Raw genomic sequence first — 12482 nt, forward strand, 5'->3', positions numbered from 1 at the left:
TTTGCAAGTTAGAGGATGGCTTATGGAATTGGTACATAGAATTATACTCTTGATAATCTTGTCTCTTGATGAGGGAGGTCTAAGTAGGTTGTCTGGCTTGGATGTTGTGCTAGAGTGGGTTTGCGTATGGGTACTGAGGCTGGAATTTGTCTTGGGGCATGTGTGTGCCGGCTCTGCCAAACTCTTCTATCGGACCTTGTAGCCAATTGCTTTTCCTGGAGACATAGATTAAGTCATAAATTCAGCAATTTCTGCAGTTTCTGTCCTAGTAGGAATTCTACTGGTTGGAAAATGATGGTTGGGGGACCGTACAAATAAAAACGATCCTTGGCAGTCCCAAGGAAGAGATTTTAACATAATTCCAGTCATGGTTCAGTTGCTACAGCAAGAATACATCTGATCTGCCTTTTTCATTCATGGTGTGGTACCTGGGTGATCAATGTAATAGTTGTGTCCTGAAACGGCTGCATCATAAGCTAAGGAATATGCTTGTGAGGTCCCATCAGGACTGAGAAAAGGAAAGATGCTTCTCTAGGAAAATGGGCTTCTTGTCGGAAGGCAGATAAACCTTTCCCCTACAATCCCTTATTTGCATTTCTGGCACATGTGTGGTGGTCATTGCTGTTCTGCGCATCAGTCAAGTTTGGAATAAAGATGTAACCATATCTGAACTGATGAAATATTGTGATCTTGGGAGGATATTGGGAGGATTTTTTTCGCCCTTCAACATAGAAAAGTGTGATGCTGAGAATAGTTGATGGAAGGGTTTGTGCACTAGAACTGGAGACAATGGGGATTGCAATTACCAGTGATATACTAAAGAGCCCTGAAACGTTCTGAAAGACTTAACTGAAGTAGTTGAGATGGGTCACCAGAAAGCTATGAACCAAACTGATCTCTCCTGTGCTGAACAAGCTCAGCAGGTTTTGGCAAGGTTTTTTGGCATTGCTGAATGGAAGAAGTGTTGACAGATATTAGAGTTAATTTTCAGAGAGGGAGAACCAACCATAGTGTTAACAAGAAGTAAAGCTAACCATGGGGTACAGTTTCTACAAATCTGATATTGTGATGGGAGCAATGAAAATATACTTTTTTGGAGGTAAATACGGCAGTTTGTCTCTGAAATTAGTAATCATTCCCATCAGCACATTTTTTCTGAGACTATCTGAAGTAGTTTTTCACTCCTTTTCCATCTTCATTCCAGACTTTATCAACTGCAAAATTTACTACATTAGCCTGTTCTTTCTTTCCAGCATTTCAGATAAACAATATCACACATGAAGTGTGACCCCAGTCCAAGAAAGTTTTCTAGGTTTCACCTACAGTAGTGGTTTTGTGACTCCTATTTTTGTCTTCCCGTTGATGTCACTGCAAGAATTGGGTTTTGTGTTACTTTTATCAAAGAACATTGTGAAAATTCCCTCACAATACCCTGGTGGGCTGTATGAAATTGGTTCCTGCCTTCATTCTCATTATCTTTTATGTAAAATGGAAGAAAGCCTTTGTTTTGGTATTTTGGTTTCCACAACCGCAAAAACCCCTCTTGTTCTGCCTCAGTCTTGCACCACTCCTGCAGTACCTGCAAATGCTTATCTTTTTGCCGCTAGACATGGCAGGCATTGAAAGCCAGATGTTTGATCCCTAACAACACAGACAGGAAGGCATGGTCCTTCCTCCAAGTGCCTTTTCACCAGCAACCAAGCCAAGTGATTGCAAACGCCTGCTCAATGTTTTATGGGCCCATAACATGAGCCCAGCTGGCATGAGAGCTGCTGCCCTCGAGCAGCAGTGACAGAAAAGGTAAGGTTGTTGTACACAGGTTGCTGATTTGAGTACTTTAGTACTTTCTGTGTAATTTTCTGATGATTATCAATGGTAATGTGGGCTTTCTCCCTTGTGTTTCTACTGATAGGGTCCAGAATCTGCATGAGCCTCCACAAGTTGCTACAGAGACAGGATCCCGCTTGACCAGGTGGCTTCGCTCACTCAATATCCCCCTCCCCTCTGACTTCTACTGAAGTCCACGCCTGATGTTGAGGGGCCCCAAAGAGTCTTCTACTGAACTAAAAGGTACTTTGAGTTTCCAAGGAGAGATCTGAGGGCCTCAGGGTATTTGCTGCATTTGCTGATCTTTTCGGCCTCTTTCTATCTTTCAGACGTCCCAAGTTGAGGAATTGCATCTAAAACATCTCTTAGAAGAATGAAGGACTACTTTAACACAACTTTTCATCTCGCCTCCCCCTCCCTTTTCTTGTATTTCAAATGTGAAAGATGATGCTTAAAACAAAGCCCACTTATTACAAATAAATGTAAATAGGTGTACAAAAAGTTGTATAGAAGTTAAATATTATTAAAATATGCCAAAAGCATAATTTTTAGAAAATAAAAGTCTTTTTTTCTTTCTATAGTTCTACTGTGTTATTTTTAGAAATTTCCCCATGTGTGGGGGGACCAGCAGATCACACTAGCCATTTGGTTTAGGCATTGCTGAGTCTCCACCCATTGGGGGCCAAATGTACTGTTCACATTTGTGTTTGTGGCAAGAAGCCACAGGGCCTCAAAGAGTACTGAAGGCAAAAGTTTTAAGTTGAGAAAGATGATCCCCCAAGCGTAGTAGTCTACTGTAAACGTGAACTGTAATCTAAGAATCCATGTAACCGTAACGTCCCCTGCAATATTGCCCATATTGTTGTAAGTCAACCAGGATCAGAAAAAGGGGTAACAGTTTAATGAATACCAAGTGATGAGAAGTGATCCCCTGACTCACAAAGTCTGCTGCAGTCTTAGGCACCTCTTCCATAGACTTTTAGTGAAGAAAGATGCCCAGGGTCTCAGTTCCTGGCTTCCTTGGCCACAGGCTATAATATGCTCTCAATTCTCACAGCAAAACTGAGGTCTGCATTAAAAAAGGCCACAAATCACAAACCGTGACGGAGGAGAGGACAGGAATGTTAGCATGTGTAATAAGGGCTGTCTAATAGCAGGTTGGTTGTCAGGGAAATTACTAGCTAAGTCCTGAGAAGTGGATGTTCTGTGTGCTAAAGATAGGCAAAATGCAAAGGCCCCTGCCAATCTGAATAGTGAGAGCTCTTCTGCACGCAGCTTAGTTGTGTTTCTAGCCATAGCTAATTTCAAAGCTTCAGAACAAGGTCAGTGCTTTTGCTCTTTTTAAAACATCCTCCTTATGCTGTAACCAGCAGAAGCCTTGAAATTCAAGATATAAATTTTGCAAGTGCCATGTGGAGAGTAACCAGAAAGAGACAGCATCTGGGCTTCCTTACAGCAGTGACCACAGATGGCCAAAAGGAACATCTCAGCCACTGGTGCTTAATACCTCTGTTGTCCTGGTTCTTCCCAGGAGCCTTCCAAGCTATTCTGTCCAACTGTGTCAGTTCCTCCTGTTTGAAGGTCATGCCCTGGACCTCTTAAGTATCAGAACTTTATACTTTGCTGATATCAATACATCAAATAATAATACACTCTACTGGGTATTTACCTCCGTCAAGAGACATTTCCTGTCTTTGCATCTTCATTTTACCAGGCTATGCAGGCTGCTATCTTTTAATATCCACCATGCTGTTTCTGTGCTTTCATTAATTTTTTAATAAAGTATTTGAGGACAGTGACACCATATGTCATGTAACATTACAACTATTTGACTACAAAATAGCAATGAAGTGCAAAATTTTTTGTCTGAAAGAAAACTTGAATGGTATATAAGCACATTTCTTTGCATGTTTGTTTTGTTTGCTTTCTTTTACTTGAAAGTTTTTCTTGTCTGTTTTGCACTGTATTTAGTCAATCCATATCTTTTTCTTAAAGGAAAATACTGATTTGGAAATGAAAATTTAAATGGTTTGTGAGCTTTGAAATTTCTGTAGAATTCTTTGTCATGAGAATTTTATAAAGCTATTTTCATTTGTGTTTATACTGAAATCTAACAGAGGTGATAAAACTTCCCTTAAAATGGATAACAGTGTCATTCATCTGATTTTAAAGGAAGGGTATTGCCTCATTTCAGCTGAGATGAAACACATATTTCAACTATATAACTATATGTAGCTACAGAGTCTATAATCCATAGCTTGTAAGGTCTGAATAAACAGCTCATAGTATCTGCAGCAGGTTGAGGAGCTGCTGCTCAATCCTTATAATTTTATGTATGTATATATATTCCCTTTGGACTAATCTGTTTCGGGTTTTTTTGAGGTACTGTATGAATTTACAGCTGCATTTCAATAAAATAGTATGGTATGAGAGATCCTTAATGAGAAATTGCCTGATTTTTCTGAGGGGAAAAATACTTAAGAATATAGAAATTGGTGTCTGCAGTGTATGAACCCACTTCTGTCCCCAGATGGATAAGTGGAAAACTTTTGCACATACAAGTGTAAAACTATGTAATGATCAAAACAATCAAGATGGATGTAATAGTCTCCAGCTCTCCTCAAACTCACTATGTCACATATCAGAATATATTATATGGTTTACTAAAGCAAAAAAACCCCACGGGAGTTAAAGCCCAGCTGCATATTCTGTCATGGGTGGGTGGAAAAACATGCAACTCTTCTTGTCGTCAAAAGTATGCTTGCTAAAAGTCTTGAAGTATTTTTGAGTGAAAATGTTAGTCAGAAATGTTGAAGTTGATGGGGGAAAATGATTAATATATTAGCTCATAGACTTAAATATGTATCTGAATTGTCCAACCCATGACATTACATTTTCCATTTTGTTTTTCAGTCCGGACTATCCTGATGCCATTATTACTAATGGAGTACTAGTGGTAATGTATATTTTTTACAATCTTTTTCTTGCCTGCATAAAAACTGCTCATATTTTTAACTCTGGAAACTCTGTGCTGTGTCCCAAAGCCAGTACTAGCAGCCACAGTCCTACTGAGAAAAAGGATCTGTTGTTAGCATATTATGAGGCTGATGTCAGCATACATGTGCCGCCTACTTTCTTCTATAAACTTGAATTTTCTACGCATTATTTTCTTATTACACCCATAACTATCAGGGGTTTAATGAAGAAATGATAACATGCTCACAAGAATAGTCCCATATGTCAATACGCCTATTATTTTGAATAGGTATCATCTTTTTTTATCTGTATTTCCAACTTCAAGCAGCTCATGAGTTGTTTGTTCCTCTTTACTTTCAAACTTTGCAAAATGTCTTGTCACTGTTGCCTTTGTTATCTGAACACATAGTGATAGATAATAATTGTGTTGCTCACTGATGAACTAGAGGGTTTGGTTAAGAACAGTATGAATCACTTGCAATCGTATTTGCTCTTCTCTCAATCATCATTTATCTTCTCTTGTTCCAGGCACGTGAGGTTTCCTGTTTGGAGGTTAGAGTGGATACAAAGAAGCTGAAGCAGCAATCCACAAGTGAGGTTATTGCTTCATTAACCTATTGTTTTTGTGTCATGGTTCAGTTGTTACAACAGATGTTGAAAAATTAATAATCTATTACTTTAGCTGTGTCACGTAACACTCAGTTTCACCATGGTGAAACTTCACCTTGCAGAGAGATTGTATCTGTCAAAATTCATGTTAGTCAAGTATTTCGTTTCAAGCCAAATCTTCACTTGATGCAAATATAGAGCCATTTATACTAGAATTGAACACTTGGGAAAAATTCTCATTTCTCTTTGTTAATTGCTCATTCAAAATGAAAATTTTTAACCAAGTTTGATCTTTAATATTATGTTACAATTAATATGTGGAAATCTTATCTGTATGTTTAATTTGGGTTTGAATATGTACAAAATTTCTGCACATTCAAGGTTATGAAAGAGATTTTTGTTGTTGTTGTTGTTGTTGAGCAACAATGGTAAATTTAAGCTCTTAAGTTGAATGTAAAAATGTATCAAAGGGGTTTGCACAAAATAGAAGCCACCAACAAATCAGGACTTTGCTGTAAGATATATCTCTAATAAATATACTGGGACTCTTCACTAGTCTTTAAGTTAAGTAATTCAAATAAACAGTAACTTGTGTAAAGCTGCTTATGGGGCAAATCTCAAAAAACTTATGGCTGCTTTGAGATAATTAATGAAATGAAAATTGACCTTTATAGCGAAAATGGTAGCAATGGCTGAGTTACATTAAAGGAAGCCTCAGACAGAAATGTAACATGTGGAGGAAAGGTTAGTGACCTAAAGTTATATGCCCCTTGACCTTCATCTTGCAAGAGAACAGCATACAATCTCTCTGTAAATGTCAAGCCTTTTCTGTGCCAGGAACACAGCCTTTGGGTTGACAGATGGTTTCAGTTTTAGCGACAATGAGGGTACATGTCAGGTAGACTGCTTGATTTTTGGGTTTGAATCACTTGACTAGATCTTAAAGTCCTTTCCAACCCTAATGATTCTATGATGCTATGACTATTGTAACTTATAATAAAATGTACATGACAAACCAGAACAGACTGACATCAACTAAATGACTGTCTTGTTCAACTTGAATAAACCAAAATGCCTTTAAACTGATGTTTTATATCTGTTTCAGCCACTGAATTCTATTTAATTACCGTGGTGTCAGGAAAATCAGACAGAAAGTGTTCAGAGTAGAAGTGGATTTTGTTACTTATGTCTGTTTTCTTGGAATAGTAAAAATTCTCTCTCTCCCTCCTTCCTCACCCTCCCCCATTACTGTGTTTAGACCAGGAGCTTACATTTATAGTGAAAGGATCCCATGAAGGAAGCCAAAAGATTTTGCTAGACTCTGAAATCAGCCTTAACATCATCGTATTTCACTGCATCATAAATGACCAGACGAGACTGGATATCATATTACCAGAAGAGGTAAACATTCCCCTCCTATATGTCATCAGTAACCTTAATGAAATCAGAAGAAGAAATGAAGTAACCAGTGAAATGAACTAGCCCTCTTAATAGAGTAAGTTCTAGAGATGACAAACATTTCATGTGTGCATCCCTACCACTTTTTACACTATTTCAGCTGGCAGATAAAAATGAAACGGAGAAATCTGGGGTCCTTTCTTTCCCTTTGAATTCACTCCCTTTGCAGAAAGAAATAACAGTAGAAGAGGTGAGTGCTGTGAACCTTTTGAAATAAATATTTTGTTGTTTAAATATTTTATTGTCCTAGAAATAAGTTACCAGATTAACAAAATCACTGTGTAAAGCATCAGCAGCTATTTATTGATAGTGTTAAAAAAATTAACACTGTCCTATTCACTTTATAGGAAGGAGGTGTTAACAGTAATCAGAATAATATGAAAATCATTGCAAACCTGCATCTCAAGATCAGAATCAAGTGGTTTCAAGAAGCAGAACTGTCCATTATTCACACATTATTCACATTATTCACAGAAATGTCTTTTAGGATATTGGGGTAATTCCAGAATGGCTAGTAGTAGTAGTAGTAGTATTAGAAGTAGTAATAATAATGATAATAATATCCAGAATATAAACTTAATTCTGATCATGACTTCAAAATTACTGAGAGTGCTTTTGTTTGTAACTATATATATTTCTTTTTTAATAATGTAACTTGTCTCATTCTTGTTGCTCATTTTAAATGTGAACATTATAACTGGTGTAACACGCAAGCTTGTGGTACACTAACTGCCCCAAACATAGGGTCTTGTTAGATAAGAGAGAATTTGATTCCAGAGCAGGGAGTGGGAATTTGGTGAATTGTACCAAAATAAAGTCTACAGCCATATGAATTAGTATTTGAGGACTTCCTCTCTTACTGAATGAACATTGCCTGAACATGAGGAAAGAAATGTTTTAAAACTTGGTAGTAATTAGCTTTATTTTCTGGACTTCTAGGATCATTCTTTTCACTTGTGCTTGACAGCAAGAAAATGGTAAGATAGCTTCTTTTTTCCTACCATCCAGGATTACTGTAAACTAGTTATCTAGGTTTTTTTCTATGATAGGTGGAGAGGAGAACACATGCCCCGTGAGTGCTTTGCCCTGTACTCACGTGGTGCCTGAGGTAAGTGCAAGTCTACTGCAGTTACAGGATCATGCAGTTCAGTATGAGCTTATGAGCCTTGGTAGGTTTCTTCAGACTAAATTAGTCTATTTTATGACTACTATTCTTAGACATGAGTAAAACTGCACTACTCACATATAAGTTTTGTTGTCCATTTATGCCAATAGCTAAATCTGCATTATGACTGCAATAAACTCTACCCTAACTTTGCAAAGTCACAAACCAAACATAGGGCAGCCTGGCGTCTGCCCCTTTCTCCTGCTTCACTGAGCAGGATGGGAGCTGAGACCTTAGACCTGGCTTGGCACCTCTGCCAACTCACAAGGACAGAATTGCAGAAGTGATAGGTAAAATCGAAGACAAAGTTTTATAGTGTGGCTAAAAACAGTCCATAGCACCCCTACTACTAGGTGATATAAAGAAGGGAAGCAAGGTGGATTTTCAGAGCACGTAAGCAGTTTGTGTAGATGAAATTCAGAGCGTAAGAAGAGCTACCTGTTCAATCCCAGCCCATAACAAAATACTCAAATGTAAATCTGATGGACAGACTTACAGAAGGAGCAAGAGAAATTTTAATCTGTAGCTAAAAAAGGTGCTTGTTTTATAAGGTCAATCAGTTGACGTTTTTCTACTTTCAAAATTACACTATGATGTACCAAATTTGCTGGAAAACCGAAGTTACTAACATTAACCCTTGAAACATTCAGGTTTGTAAAATATTGATGAAAGTAAGGTTCAGGATAGATCCTGCAGCCACCAGAGGGTGATGTGACTCAGCAGATTTGGTCAGTATTGAGTGCCCTTTTCAGTAACATGTGCATTTATGTTGAAGGTACAAAACAGTAGCTGCCATTTTATTGCTTTTGTAGCTTATTTTTCAGCATAATTTTTGGATTGTGCCTCACATTTCTAAAGGGATAAAATTCAGTGTGGCTGCCTATGTGGAAAAAATAATGACTATTCTTATATATTTGCAGGATTAAGCTTGTAAATGCTTATCTAGAAATCTGTTCAGCACACAGGTGAAAGGCTTTCACAGGACAGAGGCTGAGCAAGGGTGATGCCTTGCTCTGCAGTTCAAACGCCATCACACAACTCATTAGACCTTCACTTTACATACTGTTATCACTTGAGTTTTCCAGAATGTCACAGTGACATGGAACGGATATAGAAAAAATAATTACTGCAATTACCCCTTTTGGTTATCTTTCCATGCCTTGTGTGTCTTGTATTTGTGCCTATGTTCACAAGAAATCTAACGCACCTTGGAAACTCTTCTTCATCCTCACTATTGCTCCTTGCTGGCAATAGAAATCCTCCTTTTTCTTCTGTTCCTTGATCAATATACAGTATGGTTTACAGATGATTTGTGAAATTCATTGACTACCTGCCCTACAGGTCTTGAAAGCAGCTATAAATGACATGCATTGACTTGTTCCATTGCCTATTCCAGCTCTGGAGACCTGGATGTGCGCTTGGGGTTTGGCCTGTGCATGGAAGAGCAGGACTTCCTGCGGAAGAGGAAGAAATATGTTGCTGCTGCCCTGAAAAAGATTCTTCATTTAGAGGAGGACCTGAAGGAGCATGAGGCAAGCCAATACAGTCCCTGGTAGCAACTCCTCTATAGGATTGGGGGCCTGGCCTACAAATCAAAACCACAAATAAAACCAGCTTAATTAACCCTGATGTTCTTGGGGCAGGCCTGGCCACCTAGAGCAAGAGATGAACAAGAGAAGCAGTAGCTAGTTCATGCAGCAGAGCAGGGAAGGCAGGGTATATGCCTTTGTAGCCTCAAAACTTCTGAACAGGCCCTTAATTCAACCCATTCCTGAAACTGCCCATGGGTCTCAGGAAGAAAATTTATAGTGGGCAAACATGGAACAACTAGGATTGTTGCCTGGGGAATAGTGTGCCTGAGCTCAGTAACAAGATGAGACAAGGTGCAAGTCTTGGCATTTATAAAGCATTTGCAAAGCATTTGCAGGGGAGAAAACAAAAAATTTCACGCAGATATCTGAATAAAAATACTTTGGGTAGTTTCTGCAGCAGAAAAGGTGTTTTGTTGGGAAAACTGACTAGAATAAAACTGTTAAGATGAGAAAGAAGAGTGAATCTCACAGCATTGTTGAATTGTATACACAAAATAGTTGATTCAAAGTGTAGCTTTATCACTGTAGCCCCTACTTCTGCCCCTATAATTCAACCATAAGCTTTGTAAGTGCTTATGCATAGCTGGGTTTTTAAAAGTTGTACAGACATCCCAACAGCAAAAATGATGCAGCTGAAAATGAAAAGGAATAGTGCTGTGGATAGGATAAAGATTTTAAAATAATCTTATTTTGGATTTCACACCAGAGAATAATACAGGAAATCAGATTTTCAAGAATGCTGGGAAGAACATTTTCACATGGCTGTCTGAGGTTTTGACCCATAGAAAAATGGTTGAGGTGGTAATAGCAAAATGACAAGACCAAAACTCTTTTTTCAAAAGGTTTAATTAATCTGGATCTCCTATTCAAGTGTTTAACTTCAAAATTGAGAAGAAAAAAAAATACCCTCTTTCTTTTTGACTTCTATTTGAACTGGAAATAAAAAGGATAAGCTAACATTAGAATTTCATTTCATAATGAAAAAGGTTAGAAAATGTAAAAACCAAAATGCAACTTTTTGAAATTATTTTAGTTTATTATTCTAATTTGTAAAATTAGAAACTAATACTTGATAGGTATAAATAGCCGTTTTCCATAGGGCATGTAAACATCTACACAACTCAAGATGCTAACGGAAGCAAAGGGTGTACTAGATTGGGGAAAGATTAAGAGAAGAATTGTCTGTCTCTTCAATCACACTTGGACCTTGGAGTCTGGGAAGCCCTATTGCTGATTGTGCTTCAGGACATAAAGTAATTAGTGGCCTGAGGCCAGGAAGGCTTTGGCTATTGTGGGGTCTGGCTGATTACAGGGTACTGTGCATTCTTTTGAGACACTGGTCGTTGTTAGAGGCAGAATCATGGATCCCTAATCTGCTCCGGCATGGTAAATCCTGTATTTTCTATGACAGCTTCTAATAATACACTTTGAGAAGAATTCCAGGGTGATGAGGTTGGTTTCCAATTATCTATTAAGTAAACAGCCTCCCACCCACCCGACCTGAGTGGGTAAGAGTAAGACACAAGACTTCCCTCTCCCATCAGTCAGGTGGTGGCAACAGAAGCCTTGTGCAACAATCACATCCTTTTTGCATGAAGTAATGTCACTGCTTGTACCAATGCCTGTAACCTGTTATCCGATTTCTGCAGCAAGAAGGGTTGCTGGTCACTAATACATGCAACCCTTCACTCCTTCTGCCTTACTGTGTTGTACAGGTGCCAGTTGTGGCCATCACGACTACTGGTGGAGGGACCAGATCCCTGACGGCAATGTACGGCAGCCTGCTGGGTCTCCAGAAACTCAATCTGTTGGACTGCGTTTCTTACATCGGTGGTTTATCAGGTACCACATGGTAAGAATGACCCAAACAAGGTTTATGTTTGTACTCTCAGTACCTTTGACTGTTTGTACAACATCATCAGCTTATATGGCACTTAGTAAAGCAACAGTATTTCCATGTTCCCCACAATCTCCCCTGTCTCCACCTAGAGCATAGAAACTAAACACACAAAATAAGATATTAATTGTCACATTCATCAGCTGCTTTTTTTACTACATTGACAGTTTATGACTGATATTTTCATGTAAATGCTCTATTCCCTATTCATATTTTATCAATTATATCTTAGACTAAATTCATCTTTAGACTGGAAATTGAAGAAAGATGAGAAGAAGAATTTATGCCTGCCATTTGATGCTTATTCTCACTTCCATTTTGGATTTAGAGTGCATCTCCTTCTGGTAAAGATGTATTTGGGGCTAGTGGAATTAATACTGTCACAGACAGTCCAACAAATGACACCAAGTTACTGACCCTGGAGAGACTGCAGCTATGGTTGGTCAATATAAAGTGCTCTTCTCTCCCAGTGGGCATACACTAGATGATACAAATACTAAACTATTTAATCAAATGGGTTCTAGGTAGGTCCACTCCTCTACACCTGTTTGGAAGTGGGGAGTTTTTTTGCACTGAATTCTGTGTCAGTCTTTTTATGTAATTCCAAACCTTCATGGCAGGTTTGTCTAAGCATTTGCCAAAACTCTTTTAACTTCTCTGTATGCATGTGGAAATCTGAGTGTGCCTGTTTGTGTAACGATTTCAAGGAGATAATAAAAATGGCCATACCAGGACATGTCCAGCTCTCTCTCTGGCAGAAGACATTAGAAGGTATTTCAGAACAAGCGTAGGATGAGAGCAAACTAGTAGTGACTGCTCCCCAGAATACTTCCCCCCTTCAAAGAGATGGATTTTCTGAGGACTTGTGGAGTCTTTGTATTTAATAGCCTCAGGTGCTATTTTTTTTTTTAAAATCCTTTGAATTTCTCAGATAATTTTTGAGTCCATGTAAACTTTT

General features: G+C 38.4%; 1 protein-coding gene across 1 annotated transcript in view; it reads left to right on the forward strand.

Moving 5' to 3' along the window:
- The window catches only part of LOC308221585 (cytosolic phospholipase A2 epsilon-like), a gene marked incomplete at both ends in the record, with an annotated part of 30167 nt that overhangs the window by 11461 nt on the left and 6224 nt on the right, over positions 1 to 12482 (forward strand). The window contains 7 exons of the mRNA XM_080618720.1: positions 4741 to 4783; positions 5332 to 5395; positions 6671 to 6813; positions 6971 to 7060; positions 7810 to 7847; positions 9432 to 9567; positions 11343 to 11479. Of these exons, the coding sequence (XP_080474846.1) occupies positions 4741 to 4783; positions 5332 to 5395; positions 6671 to 6813; positions 6971 to 7060; positions 7810 to 7847; positions 9432 to 9567; positions 11343 to 11479 (651 nt within the window). The remainder of the gene's footprint in view (positions 1 to 4740; positions 4784 to 5331; positions 5396 to 6670; positions 6814 to 6970; positions 7061 to 7809; positions 7848 to 9431; positions 9568 to 11342; positions 11480 to 12482) is intronic.

Source organism: Psittacula echo (assembly GCF_963264785.1).
Source record: "Psittacula echo genome assembly, chromosome: 5".
Lineage (NCBI taxonomy): Eukaryota > Metazoa > Chordata > Aves > Psittaciformes > Psittacidae > Psittacula > Psittacula echo.